General features: G+C 46.5%; 1 protein-coding gene across 1 annotated transcript in view; it reads right to left on the minus strand.

Annotated features, from left to right (window-relative positions):
• The window catches only part of LOC119966981 (inactive tyrosine-protein kinase 7-like), a 331,205-nt gene that overhangs the window by 170,007 nt on the left and 134,504 nt on the right, over window positions 1-26,694 (minus strand). Inside the window, exon 3 of the mRNA XM_038798955.1 lies at window positions 9,349-9,451. Coding sequence (XP_038654883.1) covers window positions 9,349-9,451 — 103 coding nt within the window. The remainder of the gene's footprint in view (window positions 1-9,348; window positions 9,452-26,694) is intronic.

Consider the following 26,694-nt stretch of genomic DNA (forward strand, 5'->3'; position numbering starts at 1 on the left):
CAGAATTAAACTGGGATTTAGAAATTACTACTGATCAATACTTTGTAAATGACCTGTTACAGTCTTTGATATTGTGAGGATGGAACATATTTGTGGGGAAGATTGTGTTAGTCGGTAAAGAAGGTTGTGTGTGTGTCTCTGTGTGTGTGTCTGAGTGCGTGTGCGTGCGCATGTATAACATTGATTTAATAAAGCTGGGGAAAGGTAACAGCAACAATTTGTTTGAGAGAGTTGGAAAAGGAGTGAAGGTGCGAAAGGCCTGCATTTCTAATAGGAGGTCATAATGAAATGGATTTATAAGTAAAGGAGTAGACTTTAAAAAATTACATTAGGAGATAGACATGCTTTTCAGCTGTTAAATTTAAAAGAGAGCAAGTGTCTTTTGCAACTTATGGCTGTTTGTTAAGTAAACAAGGGAATGTTATTACATTTTAGCTTACCCAAAAGCAGAGGCAACAAGAAAACATGAAATATTTTATATTTTGGAAACGTTTTGTCCACGTTTGGAAACGTGATAGCATCAGGGTGCTGAGGGAATGTATGAAATCTGAAGCAGCCATCCAGAAACGCCTTTGTTTCTGAAAGCAGTCTCGTTTCTGAAATTTCTTGGATTTCCACAAAAGGTGAGAAGTCGTGTGGCATACCTTTACTAAAGTGACTGCAGTTTAAGTAATATTACTGGACTTTTAAAGTTAAAAATCCATTAGGAATTTTGGCCAACCAGGTGTTTACTTGTATATTCTGACCAACTGGGTTATATTGGAGAGGTTTTGTAAGATTGTTTTAACCATACAACTTTAATCTCACGTGCCCATGATTTATTTTCTTCCCATTAATAAAATCTTATAAAATTTAAAATCCCAAAAGTGTTCCTGGAACTCGAAGCTTCTGGAATCAGTAGGTTACTCCCAATTTTCAGAATACATAAAAATGGTTATGATCACAAAGACTAGTTTCCCTCTTGGATTTAGCTTGCTCAGCAAATAACATCTGGTGTGGTATCACAACACCCAGACAGAACAATTCTACAGCTCTCAATGTAGCATCCCAACAGTTGCCCAAATAGTTCCAGGGTATTTATTTCTATCATTTTTACCCCAAAATGTAGTCTGCATAGTATTCACTCCAGAAGAACCTCCTGGCATTAGCCTTGAATTTAATTTTTACAGGATTGTGCCCCATTATCATACTCTGCTGAATTTGTCTTCAACATTTCCTTACCGTTTTATTTTGTTTAGCTGGTGAACTATATAATTTGTACATATCGTAGCTTGCCGCATTTCAACATAACCCATGAGCCCCTGCAATCTCCCCCTTGCCTCCCACAGCCGCCTGGGATACATTTCGGTGGGCTTGGGGATTTATCCACTTTTAAGTTTCCCAAACCCCCAATACCTCCTCCCTTCCATTGCTAATTTGTTCAATTATATCACAGTTCCCCTCTCGGATTTCAATACCTACATCATCCTTCTCCAAACACAGATTCAAAAAGCTCATTGAAAACCTCACCTTTGTCAAGCCTAATTCTTACTAACCTCATGAGCAACTTTCTTTCTTCATGCAAGATAGCTTTAAGTGTCAGTACCAATCATTAAGTGTCAGAACCAATCATATATCAAAAAGTCCACCTTTAACCTGCCTGAGTTGGCCAACTATCCTCCCATCTCTGACCCCCTTTCAGTGGCGTGCAGAGGTCTGGTGATGCCCGGGGCAAATCTTGATTATATGCCCCAAAGACTCAAGTATAAGGCCTAATATACTGAGAAATATTATGAGAAAGGAAAACATTTTGAATATAACTTCCCGTACCAGCCTCCTGAACAGGCGCTGGAATGTGGCGACTAGGGGCTTTTCACAGTAACTTCAGTGAAGCCTACTTGTGGCAATAAGTGATTTTCATTTCAATGTAGATGATGTTCTAAACGGCTGTGTGCAGAGAGCAGTGAATGGTCTCTCCCCAGTGTGAACTCGCTTGTGTCTCAGCAGTTGGGGTGAATGACTGAATCCCTTACCACACAGAGGGCAGGTCAATGGCTTCTCACCTGTATGAACTCACTGATGTCTCAGCAGGATGGATGGCTGAGTGAATCCCCTCCCACACACACTGCAGGTGAACGGCCTCTTCCCGGAGTGAACCCTCTGGTGTGTCAGCAGGTTGGTTAATTGAGAGAATCTCTTCCCACACACAGAGCAGGTGAACAGCCTCTCCCCAGAGTGAACTCGCTGGTGTGTCAGCAGTTGGGGTGAATGACTAATCACACTCAGAACTGAGGGAGTGCTGCACTGTCAGAACAGCCTTCTTTCAAATAAGTTGTTAAACTGAGGCTCTGTCTGTCCCTATTAGGTGGATGTTGAAGATCCCACAGCCACTATTTTGAAGAAGAGCAGGGGAGTTACCCCCGTGTCCTGGTCAATACTAGGGGCTTTTCACAGTAACTTCATTTGAAGCCTACTTATGAAATGAAAATCGCTTATTGTCACATTCCGCATTTGCCACATTCCAGCGCCTGTTTGGGGAGGCTGTTACAGGAATCGAATCGTGCTGCTGGCTTGCCTTGGTCTGCTTTCAAAGCCAGCAATGTAGCCCTGTGCTAAACAGCCCCTGACAATAAGCGATTTTCATTTCATTTCATGTGTCAAACTGAGGGAGCAAAGGATGTCAATATTTTTAAGAGAGAGACCTGGGCCAAGCTTTCCAGAGTCTGAACCCTCCCTGGATTCACTTCCTTTCCCTTCAGTTGCTGCAAGTGACCAATTGATGGTCAGAATGAAAAAAGAAATGGAAAGGGGGAGAAAAGAAAGTGTTTTACTCACAGATGTTGGAGACAGGAGGAAGATTCCGTCGGTGTGAAAGCTCAATTATCACTCACACAAATCCCGCGCTCTGATTGGCTGGAGAACCACAGTCCCTCCGGTCCTCAATCTTTTTTCATTGGTCAACATCTCAGCACACAGATCAGGGGGCGGGGCCTTTCCCTACATGTGAGGAGCTCTGATTGGCTGGAGAACCACAGTCCCTCCGGTCCTCAATCTTTTTTCATTGGTCAACATCTCAGCACGCAGATCAGGGGGCGGGGCCTTTCCCTGCATGTGAGGAGCTCCCCCTCCCTTGGACATGCGCAGTCCCAGGCCGCCCGCCCGCGCGGCAGATAGAGCGGTTTCCCCACCGCGGGGGAGTCTGGGAGCGCAGTCACCTCACCCTGACACAAGGTACATGTCGGTAGTCACTGGATTTGATTGTGACGCGCCCCCCCCCCCCCCCCCCCCCCTAAGCAAAACAATTTGTTAAATTCAGGTGGAAAAATTTAGGCATCTGGGTGACATTGGGGAGAGCAATAGCCTCCAATTGATGCCCCCACCCAATGGATGCCCGGGGCCAACGCACCGTCGGCCCCCCCCTCTGCACGCCACTGCCCCCTTTCCCATCTCACAGTGCCTGGACTATATTACTGACTGCAAAAAGAATACATCTTCTCTATTTGTTAGTCTTTTTTTAACATAATTTTTATTGGAATTTTTTACAGAAAATATAAAACAAACGACAAACAATGAAATGCAACAAAATAACCCATGATAACTGTAACACATCCAGACCGTATCGACGCATGTATCACAGCCCCCACCCCCCCCCAACCCCAATGAACAACAAAAGAACTTAAAAATAAATTTAAATTAAATAAACAAACATAGTCATCGTCCGCCCCCCCCACCTTTCCCCTCCCCCCCCCACAGTTCCCCTCCCCCCCCCCACAGTTCCCCTCCCCCCCCACAGTTCCCCTCCCCCCCACAGTTCCCCTCCCCCTCACCCACCTTTCCCCTCCCCCCACCTTTTCCCTCCCCCCCACCTTTCCCCTCTTCCTTCCCCCCACCTTTTCCCTCCCCCCCACCTTTTCCTCCCCCCCACCTTTTCCCTCTCCCCCCCACCACCTTTTCCCTCTCCCCCCCCCCACCTTTTCCCTCCCCCCCCACCTTTCCCCTCTTCCCTCCCCCCACCTTTTCCCTCCCCCCCCACCTTTTCCCTCCCCCCCACCTTTTCCCTCTCCCGCCCCCCCCACCACCTTTTCCCTCTCCCGCCCGCCCCACCACCTTTTCCCTCTCCCCCCCACCACCTTTTCCCTCTCCCCCCCACCACCTTTTTCCTCTCCCCCCCCACCACCACCTTCCCCCCCCACCACCACCTTTTCCCTCTCCCCTCCCCACCACCTTTTCCCTCTCCCCCCCCACCACCTTTTCCCTCTCCCCCCCCATTTCCCTCTCCCCCCCACCACCTTTTCCCTCTCCCACCCCACCACCACCTTTTCCCTCTTCCCTCTCCCCCCCCATTTCCCTCTCCCCCCCACCACCTTTTCCCTCTTCCCCCCCCCACCACCTTTTCCCTCTCCCCCCCCACCACCTTTTCCCTCTCCCCCCCACCACCTTTTCCCTCTCCCCCCCCCCCACCACCTTTTCCCTCTCCCCCCACCACCTTTCCCTCTCCCCCCACCACCTTTTCCCTCTCCCCCCACCACCTTTTCCCTCTCCCCCCACCACCTTTTCCCTCTCCCCCCCCCACCACCTTTTCCCTCTCCCCCCCCACCACCTTTTCCCTCTCCCCCCCACCACCTTTTCCCTCTCCCCCCCCACCACCTTTTCCCTCTCCCCCCCCACCACCTTTTCCCTCTCCCCCCCACCACCTTTTCCCTCTCCCGCCGCCCCCCCCCACCTTTTCCCTCTCCCCCCCACCACCACCTTTTCCCTCTCCCCCCACCACCTTTTCCCTCTCCTCCCCACCACCTTTCCCCCCCCCAACCACCTTTTCACTCTTCCCCCCCCCACCACCTTTTCCCTCTCCCCCCCCCATTTCCCTCTCCCCCCCACCACCTTTTCCCTCTCCTCCCCCCCACCACCTTTTCCCTCTCCCCCCCCCACCACCTTTTCCCTCTCCCCCCCCCATTTCCCTCTCCCCCCCACCACCTTTTCCCTCTCCCCCCCCACCACCTTTTCCCTCTCCCCCCCACCACCACCTTTTCCCTCTCCCGCCCCCCACCACCTTTTCCCTCTCCCGCCCCCCACCACCTTTTCCCTCTTCCCCCCCCCCACCACCTTTTCCCTCTCCCCCCCCCCCAACCACCTTTTCCCTCTCCCCCCCCCCCCCAACCACCTTTTCCCTCTCCCGCCCCCCCACCACCTTTTCCCTCTCCCCACCCCCCATGACATTTCCCGTGTACCTATGACAGGGAGGGCTCAAAACAGTGGAAGCACCAGAGGAGTATAGAAAGTAGAGGAAGATAGTTAAAAAAGGCTGAGGACCTGGGTTCGATCCTAGCCCCAGGTCACTGTCTGTGTGGAGTTTGCACATTCTCCCCGTGTCTGCATGTGTCTCACCCTCACAACCCAAAGATGTGCAGGTTAGGTGGATTGGCCAAGCTAAATTACCCCTTAAATGAAAAAAAAAAATTGGGTACTCTAAATTTATTTTTTAAAAAGAAATTAGGACAGTGAAGAGAACATAAGAACATAAGAACCAGGAGCAGGAGTAGGCCATCTGGCCCCTCGAGCCTGCTCCGCCATTCAATTAGATCATGGCTGATCTTTTGTGGACTCAGCTCCACTTTCCGGCCCGAACACCATAACCCTTAATCCCTTTATTCTTCAAAAAACTATCTATCTTTACCTTAAAAACATGTAATGAAGGAGCCTCAACTGCTTCACTGGGCAAGGAATTCCATAGATTCACAACCCTTTGGGTGAAGAAGTTCCTCCTAAACTCAGTTCTAAATCTACTTCTCCTTATTTTGAGGCTATGCCCCCTAGTTCTGCTTTCACCCGCCAGTGGAAACAACCTGCCCGCATCTATCCTATCTATTCCCTTCATAATTTTAAATGTTTCTATAAGATCCCCCCTCATCCTTCTAAATTCCAACGAGTACAGTCCCAGTCTACTCAACCTCTCCTCATAATCCAACCCCTTCAGCTCTGGGATTAACCTAGTGAATCTCCTCTGCACACCCTCCAGCGCCAGTACGTCCTTTCTCAAGTAAGGAGACCAAAACTGAACACAATACTCCAGGTGTGGCCGCACTAACACCTTATACAATTGCAACATAACCTCCCTAGTCTTAAACTCCATCCCTCTAGCAATGAAGGACAAAATTCCATTTGCCTTCTTAATCACCTGTTGCACTTGTAAACCAACCTTCTGTGACTCATGCACTAGCACACCCAAGTCTCTCTGAACAGCGGCATGCTTTAATATTTTATCGTTTAAATAATAATCCCGTTTGCTGTTATTCCTACCAAAATGGATAACCTCACATTTGTCAACATTGTATTCCATCTGCCAGACCCGAGCCCATTCACTTAACCTATCCAAATCCCTCTGCAGACTTCCAGTATCCTCTGCACTTTTCGCTTTACCACTCATCTTAGTGTCATCTGCAAACTTGGACACATTGCCCTTGGTCCCCAACTCCAAATCATCAATGTAAATTGTGAACAATTGTGGGCCCAACACGGATCCCTGAGGGACACCACTAGCTACTGATTGCCAACCAGAGAAACACCCATTTATCCCAACTCTTTGCTTTCTATTAATTAACCAATCCTCTATCCATGCTACTACTTTACCCTTAATGCCATGCATCTTTATCTTATGCAGCAACCTTTTGTGTGGCACCTTGTCAAAGGCTTTCTGGAAATCCAGATATACCACATCCATCGGCTCCCCGTTATCTACTGCACTGGTAATGTCCTCAAAAAATTCCACTAAATTAGTTAGGCACGACCTGCCTTTTACGAACCCATGCTGCGTCTGCCCAATGGGACAATTTCTATCCAGATGCCTCGCAATTTCTTCCTTGATGATAGATTCCAGCATCTTCCCTATTACCGAAGTTAAACTCACTGGCCTATAATTTCCTGCTTTCTGCCTACCTCCTTTTTTAAACAGTGGTGTCACGTTTGCTAATTTCCAATCCACCGGGACCACCCCAGAGTCTAGTGAATTTCGGTAAATTATCACTAGTGCATCTGCAATTTCCCTAGCCATCTCTTTTAGCACTCTGGGATGCATTCCATCAGGGCCAGGAGACTTGTCTACCTTTAGCCCCATTAGCTTGCCCATCACTCCCTCCTTAGTGATAACAATCGTCTCAAGGTCCTCACCTGTCATAGCCTCATTTCTATCAGTCACTGGCATGTTATTTGTGTCTTCCACTGTGAAGACCGACCCAAAAAACCTGTTCAGTTCCTCAGCCATTTCCTCATTTCCCATTATTAAAACTCCCTTCTCATCCTCTAAAGGACCAATATTTACCTTAGCCACTCTTTTTTGTCTTATATATTTGTAAAACCTTTTACTGTCTGTTTTTATATTCTGAGCAAGTTTACTCTCATACTCTATCTTACTCTTCTTTATAGCTTTTTTAGTAGCTTTCTGTTGCCCCCTAAAGATTTCCCAGTCCTCTAATCTCCCAGCAATCTTTGCCACTTTATATGCTTTTTCCTTCAATTTGATACTCTCCCTTATTTCCTTAGATATCCACGGTCGATTTTCCCTCTTTCTTCCGTCCTTCCTTTTTGTTGGTATAAACCTTTGCTGAGCACTGTGAAAAATCGCTTGGAAGGTTCTCCACTGTTCCTCAACTGTTCCACCATAAAGTCTTAGCTCCCAGTCTACCTTAGCTAGTTCTTCTCTCATCCCCTTGTAATCTCCCTTGTTTAAACACAAAACACTAGTATTTGATTTTACTTTCTCACCCTCCATCTGTATTTTAAATTCCACCATATTGTGATCGCTCCTTCCGAGAGGATCCCTAACTATGAGATCATGAATCAATCCTGTCTCATTACACAGGACAAGATCCAGGACCACTTGTTCCCTCGTAGGTTCCATCACATACTGTTCTAGGAAACTATCGCGGATACATTCTATAAACTCCTCCTCACGGTTGCCCTGACCGACCTGGTTAAACCAATCGACATGTAGATTGAAATCCCCCATGATAACTGCTGTACCATTTCTACATGCATCAGTTATTTCTTTGTTTATTGCCTGCCCCACCATCTCGTTACTATTTGGTGGCCGATAGACTACTCCTATCAGTGACTTTTTCGCCTTACTATTCCTGATTTCCACCCAAATGGATTCAACCTTATCCTCCATAGCACCGATGTCATCCCTTACTATTGCCCGGATGTCATCCTTAAATAACAGAGCAACACCACCTCCCTTACCATCCACTCTGTCCTTCCGAATAGTTTGATACCCTCGGATATTTAACTCCCAGTCGTGACCATCCTTTAACCATGTTTCAGTGTTGAAGCTGTGCTGCATTTGACGCATTACCTGGCCGGCAGGAGATTCACTCTTCTCACTGACCAACGGTCGGTAGCCTTTATGGTTAACAAAACACAACGGGGCAAGATCAAGAACGATAAAATCTTGAGATGGTGGATCGAGCTCTCCACCTACAACTACGAGATTTTGTATCGCCCCAGTAAGCTCAACGAGCCCCCAGATGCCCTATCCCGAGGTACATGTGCCAGCGCACAAGTAGACCGACGCCGGACTCTGCACAACAACCTTTGTCACCCGGGAGTCACATGGTTCTACCACCTCATAAAGGCCCAAAATCTGCCCAACACGGTCGAGGAAGTCAGGGCGACTAACGACACACCCCATGAGGGAGAATAAAGTACCATAAGACCAAAAGTGCAATTGAACTTGGTTTAGTATTATGTCTCATGAAAGTGGGAATAATTTTATTTCAATCGTACAAATTCAGAAAAAGAAAACAGAAAATCTGGAGACCTTGTCACCAACAGCAATTAAGAACTTGGAGTCCAGTCACTTCAAAAATGACAAAACATACAAGGTGGATTTGGATGAATTTATTAGAACAATCTATAATGGTTTTGGCAGACAGGTTGGGGGAGGGGGGGGGGGGGTGCAGAGAAATAATACTGCATTTAAGTTCATATGATGAGTCAGATTGCATTTTGAAGAATTGCAGGAAAATAAAGCTCTTCACCGGATAAGTGATGTAAATCATATACGGCCAACATATCAGGGTAATAAACGGAGACAGCCCATCAACCACTATTCAGAATTTACCCTAACTCCAAATACTTTAACATTGCTGGGAAAATAAATCCTTATTCCAATAATATCCTTATCCAGGTTGTCTACAACTACCAATTTACATTCATTTTTACCTTTCAAGATAACGATGGTGCCTTAAGTGACTTGTGTAATATAACAGCAAAATTGACTTCCATTTGAAAATGCTGCACCTGACTGAATAAAGTAGGCTGCCTGTACAACATGGGAAATATTGGAGCTATTCAATCGAGCAAAGGCTTTCTTACCGGGGGTGCCCATCAATGTGACAGCGCAGCGTGACTGGAGCAGATGTTTGTATTTCAGACATGATGGGTGGATCTTTCAGAATTACTCCTCCTGTCTCTATCCCTGAAATAAAGGAAAACAAATTTGATGAAGACGAAAACAAAAAAATTGGATCTTCTCAAAAACAGACTTTCTCCAGATGCCTGGTATTGATCACTGAGGTACTTGCTTTATGTTGTAATGCAATCCGACAACTTATTTTCCATGTTTCTTTATTCAACACAAGTCCTCCTCGGACTATCCCACACACACTGACTCGCACTCCCCTATGTAAAATCAGTTTGGCTAATCGAATCTATGATTCTTGATCACAATACATGCAAAGTAGTGGAGTTGCAACTGTTTTTGTATCAGATCATTGCATGGTGGAGTTCAGGCAAGGTCAGTCTAATTTTCGGTTGAATACAGTGCCTTCAAGTCATACGTTCACTTTCCAAAACTATTAAATGATAAAATGATCATCAAATTGAAGAAATGCTTAATGTGTCAAAATGACCTGGAAGAGGGTGTAGAAGGATGGGTTAGTAAATTTGCAGATGACACGAAGGTCGGTGGAGTTGTGGATAGTGCTGAAGGATGTTATAGGATACAGAGGGACATAGATAAGCTGCAGAGCTGGGCTGAGAGGTGGCAGATGGAGTTTAATGTGGAAAAGTGTGAGGTGGTTCACTTTGGAAGGAGTAACAGGAATGCAGAGTACTGGGCTAATGGCAAGATTCTTGGTAGTGTAGATGAACAGAGAGATCTCGGCATCCAGGTACATAAATCCTTGAAAGTTGCCACCCAGGTTAATAGGGCTGTTAAGAAGGCATATGGTGTGCTAGCCTTTATAAGCAGGGGGATTGAGTTTCGGAACCACAAGGTCATGCTGCAGCTGTACATAACTCTGGTGCGGCCACACCTGGAGTACTGCGTGCAGTTCTGGTCACCACATTATAGGAAGGATGTGGAAGCTTTGGAAAGGGTTCAGAGGAGATTTACTAGGATGTTGCCTGGTATGGAGGGAAGGTCTTACGAGGAAAGGCTCAGGGAATTGAGGTTGTTTTCGTTAGAGAGGAGAAGGCTGAGAGGTGACTTAATAGAGACATATAAGATAGTCAGAGGGTTAGATAGGGTGGACAGTGAGAGTCTTTTTCCTCGGATGGTGATGACCAACACGAGGGGACATAGCTTTAAATTGAGGGGTGAGAGATATAGGACAGATGTCAGAGGCAGTTTCTTTACTCAGAGAGTAGTAGGGGTGTGGAACGCCCTGCCTGCAACAGTAGTAGACTCGCCAACTTTAAGGGCATTTAAGTGGTCACTGGATAGACATATGGATGAAAATGGAATAGTGTAGGTCAGATAGGCTTCAGATGGTTTCACAGGTCGGCGCAACATCGAGGGCCGAAGGGCCCGTACTGCGCTGTAGTGTTCTATGTTCTATGTTCTATGAGACTGTGTAAGGTTATAAGTGCATTCGGATAACTTTTTATTGCTTGTCTGATTTATTCAAACAGTAATTATCTGACTTTTTTGAACCAATAACTGTCATTACAAAAAGAAATACATAAGATGATCCACACACGGACAGGTCACAAGCACACAATTACCACCAAAGCCACAAATTCAGACCAATGCACAACGTAGGCCTTAAAACACGGCACAGCAGAACGATTAAAGATTTCGGCCAAATGTACGGAATGTAAGTTTGCCCAGGCATTATGTGGAAAACAATTGGTTTGTCTGAAAATTAAAGATGCTGTCCAAAGGGGCTGGTTTAGCTCACTCGGCTAAATCACTGGCTTTTAAAGCAGACCAAGCAGGCCAGCAGCACGGTTCGATTCCCGCACCAACCTCCCCGGACAGGCGCCGGAAAGTGGCGACTAGGGGCTTTTCACAGTAACTTCATTGACGCCTACTCGTGACAATAAGCGATTTTCATTTTCATTTCAATACTCCATGGGTTAAGGCAGTGTTCTTGAAACTTTTATTCCGGGAACCCATTTTTACCAACCAGCCAACCTTCAGGACCCAACCCACAGTCCCTGTGATGCAAGTACAGTGCTGTTAGGGAGGCAGTCCCAAGATTTTGACCCAGCAGCAGTGAAGGAACGGCGATATATTTCCAAGTCAGGATGGTAACTTGGAGGGTATCTTCCAGTTGCTGGTATTCCCAAGTATCTGCTGCTCTTGTCCTTCTAGATGGTTGTGGTCGTGGGTTTTGAAGGTGCAGCCCAAGGTTGCCTTGGTGAGTTACTACAGTGCATCTTGTAGATGGTGCACGCTGCCGCCACTGGGGAGTTTGTGTTTGTGGAAGGGGTGCCAATCGAGTGGACTGCTTTGTCCTGTATGGTGTCAATCTTAATGATGTTGTTGGAGCTACACTCATCCAGGTAAGTGGAGAGTGCTCCATCACACTGTTGACTTGTGTCTTGTAGGTGATAGACAAGCTTTGGGGAGTCAGGAGGTGAGCGTTTTGCCTCAAGATTTCTAGCCTCTGACCTGCTCTTGTAACCACAGTATTTATAAGGCTAGTCCAGTTTACTTGAAATGAAATGATAAACCTCCGGGATTTGATAGACATAAGAATCATAGTCAGGAGGCCATTTGGATCATCAAGTCCACGCCAACCCTCTGAAAGAGCATATCACTGTGGCCCACTACCCCACCCTATCCCTGTAACCCCACCTAACCTTTGGACACTAAGGTTCAGTACGGCCAAACCACTTAACCTGTACATCTTTGACTGTGGGAGGAAACCGGAGCACTCGGAGAAAACCCACACAGACATGGGGAGAAAGTGCAGTCTACACATAGACAATCACCCAAGGTTGGAATTGAACCCGGGTCCTTGAGGCAGCAGTGCTAACCACTGTGCCACCGCACAACCCAGGGATGAATTCAGCTATAGTAATGCTATTGAATGTCATGGGGTGATGGTTAGATCCTCTCGGTGGAGATGGTCATTGCCTGGCATTTGTGTGGCACAAATGTTACTTGCCACTTGTCAGCCCAAGCCTTGCTGCATTTGGACACGGACAGCTTCAGAATCTGAGGAGTCAAGAATGGTGCTGAACATTGTGCAGAGCAGTCATAGCTGACATCCGCATTTCTTATTTTTAAAAATAAATTTAGAGTACCCAATTCATTTTTTCCAATTAAGGGGCAATTTAGCGTGACCAATCCACTTAACCTGCACATCTTTTTGAGTTGTGGGAAAAAAACCACGCAAACATGGGGAGAATGTGCAAACTCCACACGGACAGTGAGCCAGAGCCTGGATCAAACCTGGGACCTCGGCGCCGTGAGGCCGCAGTGCTAACCACTGCACCATCGTGTTGCCCAACATCAGCATTTCTGACCACATGACGGATAGAAGGTCACTCATGAAGCAGCTGAAGATGGTTGCCGCCGAGGACACAACCCTAGGGAACTCCTGCAGTGATGTCCTGGAACTGAGATGATTGTCTTCTAACGACCACAATCATCTTCTTTTGTGTCAGGTATGACTCCAACCAGTGGAGAGTTTTCCCCCAGTTTCCCTTGGCTCTACTTTTGCTGGGGCTCTTTAACGCCACAACTTGGTCAAATGCTGCCTTGATGTCAAGGGCAGTCACTCTCACCTCACTATACAGACCTGGGAGGTTCCAGGTTTGAATCTTTTGCAGTGCTGAGTTTAATAAAGACAGTTAAAGTAGTAATAAATATGTCCTGACTCTCTTCAACTGCATCTTCCAAACCAGTGTCCTCTACCACCTAGAAGGATTAGGGCAGCAGACACATGAAAACACTACTTCACCACTTGCAAGTTCCACTCATGCACTAACCGGACTTGGAAATATAATCGTTCCTTTGCTCAAAATCCAAGCACCTTCTCCCTAAGAGCACTGTGGATTACAATTGACCAGAAACTGAACTGGCCAAGCCATAATAATAATAATCTTCATTAGTGTCACAAGTAGGCTTACATTAACACTGCAATGAAGTGACTGTGAAACTTCCCTTGTCACCGCACTATGGCGCCTGTTCGGGCGCCTGAAGGAGATTTAGAATGTCCAATTCACCCTAACGGCTCATTTTTCGGGACTTGTGGGAGGAAACTGGAGCGCCCGGATGAAACCCTCACAAACACAGGGAGAATGTGCAGGCTCCACATAGACAGTGACCCAAGCCAGGAATTGAACCTGGGACCCTGGCTATGTGAAGCAATAGTGCTAACCACTGTGCCGACCATTCCCTGTCCTGTTCGTGAAATCAGCTAAGGTGGTTCCAAGAAAGGAACTTCAGTTGAATTAGCATTGAGGGAGCTAGATATGGGACTCACAGAAAATATGAAGTCAGAGGAAGCGTTGCTTCAGAGATGAGATGGAATCTAGTGAAAGATGCGAGTTCAGGGTTATGGCAGCGGGGAATGTTTAGGCGGGGCTGCAGTTTGACCTGATGAACCAGAGGAAGAGAAGGAAGCAGCTGAAGGGTGGTCTCAATCTTTGTGACAAAAAGTCTATGAACTCCTTATACTTATTAACGGAGGTGAGGATGGAAGAGACAGGGTGAATGGTTTTAGGAAACAGTTTGTTTTGGGATGAGATACCGGAAATTATGTTCGCATTCCTGGGACCTGCTCAGCTACGGAGAATATAATCCGATAATGCTTCAGTGATCCAGCAGTTCTTGAAAAGAATGGTTAAGCCAGTATTTTGCCAAACATATTTAAATCTGCTTTCCTTGGGATATACTTGGGGAATGATATGGATGAGAGAGAACTTTAGTTCTTACAAAAATAGCATTGCACAGACAGAGAGAGAAAGAGAGAGAGAGAGAGGAAATGTATTTAAAACCCAAATTTGAGAGAAAAGACCAGGGACCCAAGGAAAGATTGTATCCAGAACTTGGTTACTGCTTTAAATGTCTGGGACTCAAGTTTGTGAACATGAAAAATTGAAAAAGGAGCCCCAGAAAAACAAAAAATGGGCAAGTGCAAAATTAAGCTCGGCAGTTTCTTTACCTCAAAGTGCCCTCGAAAAAAAAACATTTCATTCCTGGTAGAGAGCAATACCTGGAGATAGAGAGACTACAATGAGAGCAGTGAAGCCATGCGGAATAACAAAATCAAGGGATGGATGTGCATATGATTTAATAAAAAGGATTTAGTGAAGAAAGGAGGCAGGAAATTTGGGATATAGAACAGGGAATTCCTGGATCCATTCAGCTTCCTAATTTATGTTATAGTTCTCTCAGAACGTGCTCATTTCTTGGATTGGAATATTGTCACGTGTACAGTAGTGAGCAGCTCAACAGATCATTACGTACATGAAAAGAAAAAGAAAAGAAATAAAAGGGAAACACAAGGTACACAATGTAACTACATAAACACCGGCATGGGGTGAAGCATACAGGGGTGTAGTATTAATCAGATCAGTCCATAAGAGGGTCGTTTAGGAGTCTGGTAACAGCGGGGAAGAAGCTGTTTTTGAGTCTGTTCTCAGATTTCTGTATCTCCTGCCCGATGGAAGAAGTTGGAAGAGTGAGTAAGCCGGGTGGGAAGGATCTTTGATTATGCTGCCCGCTTTCCCCAGGCAGCAGGAGGTGTAGGTGGAGTCAATGGATGGGTGGCAGGTCCGTGTGATGGACTGGGTGGTGTTCACGACTCTCTGGAGTTTCTAGCGGTCTTTGGCCGAGCAGTTGCCATACCAGGCTGTGATGCAGCTGGATTGGATGCTTTCTACAGTGCACCTGTAAAAGTTGGTTTGAGTTAATGTGGACATGCCGAATTTCCTTAGTTTCCTGAGGAAGTATAGGCGCTGTTGTGTTTTCCTGGTGGTAGCGTCGTTGTGGGTGGACCAGGACAGATTTTTGGTGATGTGCACCCCTAGGAATTTGAAGCTGCTAACCATCTCCACCTTGGCCCCGGTGATGCTGACAGGGGTGTGTACAGTACTTTGCTTCCTGAAGTCAATGACCAGCTCTTTAGTTTTGCTGGCATTGAGGGATATATTGTTGTCGCTGCACCACTCTACTAGGTTCTCTATCACCCTCCTGTATTCTGACTCGTCGTTATTAGAGATCCGGCCCACTATGGTCGTATCGTCAACAAATTTGTAGATGGAGTTGGAACCAAATTTTGCCATGCAGTTGTGTGTGTACAGGGAGTAGAGTAGGGGGCTAAGTACGCAGCCTTGCGGGGCCCCGGTATTGAGGACAATTGTGGAGGAGGTGTTGTTTATTCTTACTGATTGCGGTCTGTGAGTCAGAAAGTCGAGAATCTAGTTGGAGAGTGAGGAGCCAAGTTTTGGAGCTTTGATATGAGCTTGGCTGGGATTATGTTGTTGAAGGCGGAGCTGTAGTCAATAAATAGGAGTCTGATGTAGGAGTCCTTGTTGTCGAGATGGTCTAGTGATGTGTGTATGGCCAGGGAGATGGCGTCTGCTGTGGACCAGTTGCGACGGTATGCGAATTGCAGTGGATCAAGGCATTCTGGGAGTATGGAGTTGATGCGCTTCATGACCACCCTCCCGAAGCACTTCATTACAATTGATGTCAGGGCCACCGAACAGTATTCATTAAGGGACAGGTTAAAGATGTCCACGAACACATCTGAAAGCTGGTCCGCGCAGGCTCGGAGTGCAGAACCAGGGATCCCGTCCAGACCTGTCACCTTCCGAGGGTTCACATTCAGGAAGGCCGATCTGACTTTGGAAGCTGTGATGGGGCACTCGACAGCAGATTGTTGGTTTTCCTGCGCGAACCGGGGAGGTGTGCGCTGCTGCTGGAGATACTGCTCACCTTTGCTTTGTAGCTGTTAGATTGTTTTGGCCTTGCCCCAACCGCCGAGAGTCTGTAATGCGAGTCTGTGACTCTAGCTTGGTCTGATAGTGTCTCTTGGCATCTCAGATGGCTTTGCGGAGGTTGTAAAATTTCATGGAAATTTTAAATTTCCATTTAAATTTCATGGAAATTTTAATGACATAGAAATTTTACTGACTTCAAGCACTCTGGTAAAATCAATCCATTTCAATTTATATTGGCTATAATCCTATAAATGCATTTGTTTATGGACCAAGCGTATGACAGCAAGTTATTTGACCAGTGAGGGTCACATAGTGAAGGACACTTCTATCTCCACTCACATCCTACACTTCCACCATGGGGGTCACTGGATGCTGAGAGATTGTTTCTGCTGGATCTAAAACACGGGGGTACCATCTCAAGATAAACAGCCAATCATTTAGGACTGAGATAAGGAGAAATTACTTGACTCAACTGGTCATGAATCTTGGAATTTTAATAAATGCAAAGCTGGGTTTGACAGATTTGTGGTGCCCCAGGGAATTAAGAGATATGGGGAGCAGGTAGGAAAGTGGAATTGAAGCCCAAGATCAGCGATAACCAAATTGAATAGTGAGCAGGCTCGATGGGCCATATGGTCTACTTTCAATCCTATTTCCCCGAGTTCTGGTAGATAGTAAGCAAGAGCAGAAATCCCACCTCCTTCCCTGTTTGGTCAAACTTATCGCTTAACTGTTTCTCATGCTGAAATAGTGTCACTTGGCACAGACGGAAATGGCAGTCTTCTTAGAATCATAGGAAATAGGAGTAAGCCATTCCACTCTTCGAGCCTCCTCCACCATTCAATATCATACCTCATCCTTGATCTGAATGCCATCCCCCTGCAATCGCCCCATACCTCTTGATGCCTTTAGAGTCTAGAAATCTATTTCCTAAATCTATTCAGTGACTTCACAGCCTTCTGTGGGAGAGAATCCCACAAGTTCACCTCCCTCGGAGTGAAGAGATTTCTCCTCATCTCAGTCTGAAATGGCCTGCCCCATAACCAATGACTGTGACCCTAGTTCCAGAACTTCCCCCCTACCCCCCTCCAGCCAGAGGAAACAATATCCCTGCATCCAGTCTCTGCAACTGTCAGAATTGTATACGTTTCAATTAGATTTCCACTCATTCTCCTGAATTCCAGTGTACACTGGCCCAGTCAACCCAACCTCACCTCATACGATAATCCTGCCATCCCAGGAATCAAACTGGTGAGCCTTCGCTGCACTCCCTCTATAGTAAGTATGTCCTTTCTTAAATTAGGAGATCGACACAATACTCCAGTTGTGGTCTCACCAAGGCCCTCTACAGCTGCAGTAAGACATCCCTGCTCCTGTACTCAAATCCTCTTGCAATGAAGGCCAACATACCATTAGCCTTCTGAACTGCAGTTGTACCTGCATGCTTACTTTCAGGACCCCTAGGTCTCTATGTATGTCAACATTTCCAAATCGACCACCATTTTAATAATACCCTGTCATTCGTCGTCTCCGTCTGATGTGGATAACTTGACATTTGTCTATTATACTGCATCTTCCGCATATTTGCCCATTCAACTTGTCTAAATTACATTGAAGTCTATTAACATCCTCGTCACCACTCACATTCCCACCAAGTTTTGTATCCTCAGCAAATGTGGAATTATTCTTGTTCGATACAGCTGATGATTTTGAATACCTGCATGAGACCTCCCGTCAACTTTCTCTTCTCCAAAGAAAATGTCCCAGCTTCTCCATCTATTCATTCATCTGAAATCTCCCATTTCTGGAACCATTCTCAACATTTTATGCACCCTCTCCAAAATCCTAAAGTACGATACCAGAAATTAACTCAATGCCTGCAGTTCAAGCTAAATCGGTGTCGAATAAAAGTTTATTTAGTTAATAAAAGTTAATAAAAGTGTTTAAACAAAGGAGATTACAAGGGGATGAGAGAAGAACTAGCTAAGGTAGACTGGGAGCTAAGACTTTATGGTGGAACAGTTGAGGAACAGTGGAGAACCTTCCAAGCGATTTTTCACAGTGCTCAGCAAAGGTTTATACCAACAAAAAGGAAGGACGGAAGAAAGAGGGAAAATCGACCGTGGATATCTAAGGAAATAAGGGAGAGTATCAAATTGAAGGAAAAAGCATATAAAGTGGCAAAGATTGCTGGGAGATTAGAGGACTGGGAAATCTTTAGGGGGCAACAGAAAGCTACTAAAAAAGCTATAAAGAAGAGTAAGATAGAGTATGAGAGTAAACTTGCTCAGAATATAAAAACAGACAGTAAAAGGTTTTACAAATATATAAGACAAAAAAGAGTGGCTAAGGTAAATATTGGTCCTTTAGAGGATGAGAAGGGAGTTTTAATAATGGGAAATGAGGAAATGGCTGAGGAACTGAACAGGTTTTTTGGGTCGGTCTTCACAGTGGAAGACACAAATAACATGCCAGTGACTGATAGAAATGAGGCTATGACAGGTGAGGACCTTGAGACGATTGTTATCACTAAGGAGGGAGTGATGGGCAAGCTAATGGGGCTAAAGGTAGACAAGTCTCCTGGCCCTGATGGAATGCATCCCAGAGTGCTAAAAGAGATGGCTAGGGAAATTGCAGATGCACTAGTGATAATTTACCGAAATTCACTAGACTCTGGGGTGGTCCCGGTGGATTGGAAATTAGCAAACGTGACACCACTGTTTAAAAAAGGAGGTAGGCAGAAAGCAGGAAATTATAGGCCAGTGAGTTTAACTTCGGTAATAGGGAAGATGCTGGAATCTATCATCAAGGAAGAAATTGCGAGGCATCTGGATAGAAATTGTCCCATTGGGCAAACGCAGCATGGGTTCGTAAAAGGCAGGTCGTGCCTAACTAATTTAGTGGAATTTTTTGAGGACATTACCAGTGCAGTAGATAACGGGGAGCCGATGGATGTGGTATATCTGGATTTCCAGAAAGCCTTTGACAAGGTGCCACACAAAAGGTTGCTGCATAAGATAAAGATGCATGGCATTAAGGGTAAAGTAGTAGCATGGATAGAGGATTGGTTAATTAATAGAAAGCAAAGAGTTGGGATAAATGGGTGTTTCTCTGGTTGGCAATCAGTAGCTAGTGGTGTCCCTCAGGGATCAGTGTTGGGCCCACAATTGTTCACAATTTACATTGATGATTTGGAGTTGGGGACCAAGGGCAATGTGTCCAAGTTTGCAGATGACACTAATATGAGTGGTAAAGCGAAAAGTGCAGAGGATACTGGAAGTCTGCAGAGGGATTTGGATAGTTTAAGTGAATGGGCTCGGGTCTGGCAGATGGAATACAATGTTGACAAATGTGAGGTTATCCATTTTGGTAGGAATAACAGCAAACGGGATTATTATTTAAACGATAAAATATTAAAGCATGCCGCTGTTCAGAGAGACTTGGGTGTGCTAGTGCATGAGTCACAGAAGGTTGGTTTACAAGTGCAACAGGTGATTAAGAAGGCAAATGGAATTTTGTCCTTCATTGCTAGAGGGATGGAGTTTAAGACTAGGGAGGTTATGTTGCAATTGTATAAGGTGTTAGTGCGGCCACACCTGGAGTATTGTGTTCAGTTTTGGTCTCCTTACTTGAGAAAGGACGTACTGGCGCTGGAGGGTGTGCAGAGGAGATTCACTAGGTTAATCCCAGAGCTGAAGGGGTTGGATTATGAGGAGAGGTTGAGTAGACTGGGACTGTACTCGTTGGAATTTAGAAGGATGAGGGGGGATCTTATAGAAACATTTAAAATTATGAAGGGAATAGATAGGATAGATGCGGGCAGGTTGTTTCCACTGGCGGGTGACAGCAGAACTAGGGGGCATAGCCTCAAAATAAGGGGAAGTAGATTTAGAACTGAGTTTAGGAGGAACTTCTTCACCCAAAGGGTTGTGAATCTATGGAATTCCTTGCCCAGTGAAGCAGTTGAGGCTCCTTCATTACATGTTTTTAAGGTAAAGATAGATAGTTTTTTGAAGAATAAAGGGATTAAGGGTTATGGTGTTCGGGCCGGAAAGTGGAGCTGAGTCCACAAAAGATCAGCCATGATCTAATTGAATGGCGGAGCAGGCTCGAGGGGCCAGATGGCCTACTCCTGCTCCTAGTTCTTATGTTCTTATGTTCTTATCGTAACTTCTTTGTTTTTGTACTGTAAAGTAAAAATGGGAACATATGTCATTTGAAACATGGAAGTCTGGCAAAAACTGACCTGGGGGTACATGAGAAAATGTAGGGGAAAACCCCACGAAGGGTTACCAGCAGCAGCAAAAGAAGGTTTTGAAATGCAGATAGCCTTTATCAAACAGGTGTGAGGAAAACAACTTGTAACAGCTCAAGCTGTAAAACTGATGCCTATCTTTCAAGTTAAAGCAGATTGAACTTTTAGTTACATGAAGAGGAACAATATTTCACACCTTCTTTGAAGTTAATTATTTTAGTAAGCAGTTATTAAAGAAGTGGCAGGATCTTCAGTTGAATTAGGTGACAAATGTTTAGGTGTGAAATCCTGCTGACACCAGTTGAATATGGGAAGCTGGAGACGACGTGTCCATGAGAGCACAGGTTAACCCCAAATCGGGATCAGAGATCTGACAAGCTAACCGGCACGATAATAAAGCAACTTTAGAAGTGACAAGAACCAGATGTAACACCCCTCTAGGATCAAAATCACTTTTGAACATTACAAGGGAAAAAATGTAATCAGAGTTCGATGAACTAAAGTTATGCTCAACATGAATACATAAGTCGTGTGAGAAGTAATTAAAATTAAAGGTACACTAAACAGTCAAGAGCAAAACAAAGTTACTTTACGATAATGTGATATAAACGTAATAACTGCTGGAAGGGAAATATAAACCCTAAATCGATAGCAGCCAGCAGAGTCAGCTCTCATAGCTGCCCTCGGTCATGGGAAGGATAGAACACAGAAACCGAGCAGAACAGCGAATCCATCAGGAGAAAAACAAAAGCTAAAGAAGAAAGATTGTCAAGGCAGACCTGAAGGTCTAACAACTGACCAGGAGGATCCAAAGAAAATATCTTTTTAACTTTCTGTAAAAACAGTGATTTCATCTTTTAAAATAAAAAATATTATAATAAAATAAAGTTTTAACCTGAAATAGTGATTATTACAAAGTCTACTTTACTTACTTAGCAACGCGTGACCCAGGATCGATGCTACTAAGTGTTAAGTAGATAAAATCTTCTATGAAGATATGGATTATACCAAGGGGATAACTTGAAAATATAGATTGACCCGAATAGCACTCACCTCAGTCTGCCTAAGAGTCAGGGAGTGAGAAACCCTGTTCACCATTTAGATTGTCTTATTGACCCTTTTTGGTATAGGGGGGATTCGAAGAATAATGGTGAGTTTTTTACTTCAGTACTTTGCCCCATTTATCAAACATTGGTTTCCTTAATATATTTATCACTTTCCCAACCAGCCCTGCCACCTTCAACTATTTGGAGACATGACAGTGTCTCTGCACCTGCAACCTCTTCAGAATTGTGCCCTTTTAGTGCCTAGCCTCCCTCAATCTTTCTTGCAAATCTCTCACCACATTCTCTGCATTAAACGTCTACCTGTCTGCTCATTCCACTAGCCTATGTCCCCTTGAAGTCTTCTCAATGTGCTTCCCACAGCCCTTCCCATAGTTCACAGCTTCCCACAGCTCACAGTGCTGCTCACTGTGCTTCCCACAGCTCACTGTGCTTCCCACAGTTCAGAGCTTCTCACTGTGCTTCCCACAGCTCACTGTGCTTCCCACTGTTCAGTGCTTCTCACTGTGCTTCCCACAGTTCAGAGCTTCTCACTGTGCTTCCCACAGCTCACAGTGCTGCTCACTGTGCTTCCCACAGCTCACAGTGCTTCCCACTGTTCAGTGCTTCTCACTGTGCTTCCCACAGCTCACAGTGCTGCTCACTGTGCTTCCCACAGCTCACTGTGCTTCCCACAGTTCAGAGCTTCTCACTGTGCTTCCCACAGCTCACAGTGCTTCCCACAGCTCACTGTGCTTCCCACAGCTCACAGTGCTTCCCACAGCTCACAGTGCTTCCCACAGTTCAGAGCTTCTCACTGTGCTTCCCACAGCTCACAGTGCTGCTCACTGTGCTTCCCACAGCTCACAGTGCTTCCCACAGTTCAGAGCTGCTCACTGTGCTTCCCACAGCTCACAGTGCTGCTCACTGTGCTTCCCACAGCTCACTGTGCTTCCCACTGTGCTTCCCACAGCTCACTGTGCTTCCCACTGTTCAGTGCTTCTCACTGTGCTTCTCACTGTGCTTCCCACTGTTCAGTGCTTCTCACTGTGCTTCTCACTGTGCTTCCCACAGTTCAGAGCTTCTCACTGTGCTTCCCACAGCTCAGTGCTGCTCACTGTGCTTCCCACTGCTCACTGTGCTTCCCACTGTTCAGTGCTTCTCACTGTGCTTCCCACTGCTCACTGTGCTTCCCACTGCTCACTGTGCTTCCCACTGTTCAGAGCTTCTCACTGTGCTTCCCACAGTTCAGAGCTGCTCACTGTGCTTCCCACAGCTCAGTGCTGCTCACTGTGCTTCCCACAGCTCACAGTGCTGCTCACTGTGCTTCCCACAGCTCAGTGCTGCTCACTGTGCTTCCCACTGCTCACTGTGCTTCCCACTGCTCACTGCTTCTCACTGCGCTTCCCACTGTTCAGTGCTTCTCACTGCGCTTCCCACTGTTCAGTGCTTCTCACTGTGCTTCCCACAGCGCTTCTCAGTGCTTCCCGCAGCGCTTCTCACTGTGCTTCCCACTGCTCACTGTGCTTCCCACTGTTCAGTGCTTCTCACTGTGCTTCCCACAGCTCAGTATGCTTCTCACTGTGCTTCCCACAGCTCACAGTGCTTCTCACTGTACTTCCCACAGCTCACAGTGCTGCTCATTGTGCTTCCCACAGCTCACTATGCTTCTCACTGTGCTTCCCACGGCTCACAGTGCTTCTCACTGTACTTCCCACAGCTCACAGTGCTGCTCATTGTGCTTCCCACAGCTCACTATGCTTCTCACTGTACTTCCCACGGCTCACAGTGCTGCTGATTGTGCTTCCCACAGCTCACTATGCTTCTCACTGTACTTCCCACAGTTCAGTGCTTCTCACTATGCTTCCCACAGCTCACATTGCTTCTCACTGCGCTTCCCACAGCTCACTATGCTTCTCACTGTACTTCCCACAGTTCACTATGCTTCTCACTGTGCTTCCCACAGCTCACAGTGCTGCTGATTGTGCTTCCCACAGCTCACGATGCTTCTCACTGTACTTCCCACAGTTCAGTGCTTCTCACTATGCTTCCCACAGCTCACATTGCTTCTCACTGTACTTCCCACAGTTCACTATGCTTCTCACTGCGCTTCCCACAGCTCACTATGCTTCTCACTGTGCTTCCCACAGTTCAGTGCTTCTCACTGTGCTTCCCACAGCTCACAGGGCTTCTCACTGTTCTTCCCACAGCACTTCTGACTGTGCTTCCCACAGCTCACTATGCTTCTCACTGTGCTTCCCACAGTTCAGTGCTTCGCAGTTTGCAGTGCAGCTCACTGTGCTTCCCACAGTTCACAGTGCAGCTGACTGTACTCCCCACAGCGCTTCTCACTGTACACATTGCTTCTCACTGTGCTTCCCACAGCTCACAGTACTTCTGACTGTGCTTCCCACAGCTCACAGTGCTTCTCACTTTGCTTCCCACCGTTCAGTGCTGCTCATTGTGCTTCGCACAGCTCACAGTGCTTCTCACTGCGCTTCCCACGGCTCACAGTGCTTCTCACTGTACTTCCCACAGCTCACAGTGCAGCTCATTGTGCTTCGCACAGCTCACTATGCTTCTCACTGTACTTCCCACGGCTCACAGTGCTTCTCACTGTACTTCCCACAGCTCACAGTGCTGCTCACTGTACTTCCCACAGCTCACAGTGCTGCTCATTGTGCTTCCCACAGCTCACTATGCTTCTCACTGTACCTCCCACGGCTCACAGTGCTTCTCACTGTACTTCCCACAGCTCACATTGCTTCTCACTGCGCTTCCCACAGCTCACAGTGCTTCTCACTTTGCTTCCCACCGTTCAGAGCTGCTCATTGTGCTTCCCACAGCTCACTATGCTTCTCACTGTCCTTCCCACAGTTCAGTGCTTCCCACAGTTCGCAGTGCAGCTCACTGTGCTTCCCACAGTTCACAGTGCAGCTCACTGTCCTTCCCACAGCTCACAGTGCAGCTCACTGTGCTTCCCACAGCTCACAGTGCAGCTCACTGTGCTTCCCACAGCTCACAGTGCAGCTCACTGTGCTTCCCACAGCTCACAGTGCAGCTCACTGTGCTTCCCACAGCTCACAGTGCAGCTCACTGTGCTTCCCACAGATCACAGTGCAGCTCACTGTGCTTCCCACAGCTCACAGTGCAGCTCACTGTGCTTCCCACAGCTCACAGTGCTTCTCACTGTGCTTCCCACGGCTCACAGTGCTTCTCACTGTGCTTCCCACAGCTCACAGTGCAGCTCACTGTGCTTCCCACAGCTCTCAGTGCAGCTCACTGTGCTTCCCACAGCGCAGCTCACTGTGCTTCCCACAGCTCACAGTGCAGCTCACTGTGCTTCCCACCGTTCACAATACTTGCAAGTTTGGCGTTGTCTACAAATTTTGAAATTATACCCTGTGCACCCAATTTTGGTCATTAATTAAAATCAAGAAGCAGGAGCCTTATGGAATCATAGAATGTACAGTGCAGAAGGAGGTCATTCGGCCCATCGAGTCTGCACCAGAATCCCAGGAGAACGCCAATACATACTCCAATATATACTGCTTAGAGCCAGTGGGCTGGTCAGTATTTAAAAACTCTGTGACCAGCCTGAACGAGTACGCCACAACAGTAACTGACGTCATTAGTAAGTGTGTAGAAGACTATGTGCCAAAGAAGCAAATCCACGTGTTTCTCAACCAGAAACACTGGATGAACGGGGATATCCACTGCTTGCTGAAGCCTAGGCCTGAGGCGTTCAAGAAAGCCAGATATGATCTAAAGAAAGCCATCAAAGATGCTAAAAGACAGTACTGGACCAAGCTCGAGTCCCAGGCTAGCCACACGGATACCCGCCGTCTATGGCAAGGTCTGCAAGACATAACAGGCGACAAGATAAAGGCATGTAAAATCGTCGGCTCCAACACACCCCTCCCTGATGAGCTCAATGCATTCTATGCCCGCTTTGAGCAAGAGGTCAGCGAGCAAGCCCTCCACCCCAGAAGCCGCGGATGAACTTGTATCTGAGATCACTGCTGCAGACGTCAGAGCAGCCTCCTCAAAAGGTCAACCCACAGAAAGCCACTGACCCGGATTGGGTACCCGGATGAGCACGCTGGTCTTGCGCGGATCAGCTGGCGGGGGTATTAGCAGACACCTTCAACCTCTCTTTAGAACAATCTGAGGTCCATATCTGCTTCAAGAAGACGACCATCATCCCTGTACCAAAAAAAAAGTCAAGCAGCGAGCCTTAATGACTATAGTCCAGTGGCTCTGACATCCATCATTATGAAGTGCTTCGAAAGGTTAGTCATGGCACAAATCAACTCCAGCCTCCCAGATTGCCTTAATACACTACAGTTTGCCTACCGCTGCAACAGGTCTACAGCAGACACCATCTCCATGACCATGTACTCTACCCTGGAACACCTAGATAGCAAAGACACCCATGTCAGACTTCTATTTATTGACTACAGCTCAGCCTTCAACACCATCATCCCTACGAAACTCATCTCCAAACTCCGTGGCCTTGGCCTCGGCTCCTCCCTCTGCGACTGGATCCTGAACTTTCTAACCCACAGGCCACAATCAGTAAAGATAGGCAACAACACCTACTCCATGATCATCCTCAACACCGGTGCCCCACAAGGCTGTGTCCTCAGCCCCCTACTATACTCCTTATACACCTATGACTGTGTGGACAAATTCCCCTCCAACTCGATTTTCAAATTTGCTGATGACACCACCGTAGTGAGTCGGTTTTCGAACAATGACACCACAGAGTATAGGATGTACCATAGAAAGCTTTCTTTCTGGTTGTATCAGCTTGATATGGAGCCTGCTCTGCCCAAGACCATGGATTGGCCATGATAAATTGCCCTTAGTGTCCAAAAGTGCCCTTAGTGTTGGGTGGGGTTACTGGGTTATTGGGATAGGGGGAGGTGTTGACCTTGGGTAGGGTGCTCTTTCCAAGAGCCGGTGCAGACTCGATGGGCCGAATGGCCTCCTTCTGCACTGTAAATTCTATGAAAAAAAAAATCTATCTATGAATGAGATAGAGAATCTGGTGAACTGGTGGAACGACAATAATCTCTCCCTCAATGTCAACAAAAGAAAGGAGATTAACATCGACTTTAGGAAGCATAGAGGAGAACATGGCCCCTGTCTACATCAATGGGAACCAAGTAGAAAGGGTCGAGAGCTTCACGTTTTTAGGTGTACTGATCACCAACAGCCTGTCTTGGTCCCCCC

The sequence above is a fragment of the Scyliorhinus canicula genome, chromosome 6 (assembly GCF_902713615.1).
Source record: "Scyliorhinus canicula chromosome 6, sScyCan1.1, whole genome shotgun sequence".
NCBI classification, from domain to species: domain Eukaryota; kingdom Metazoa; phylum Chordata; class Chondrichthyes; order Carcharhiniformes; family Scyliorhinidae; genus Scyliorhinus; species Scyliorhinus canicula.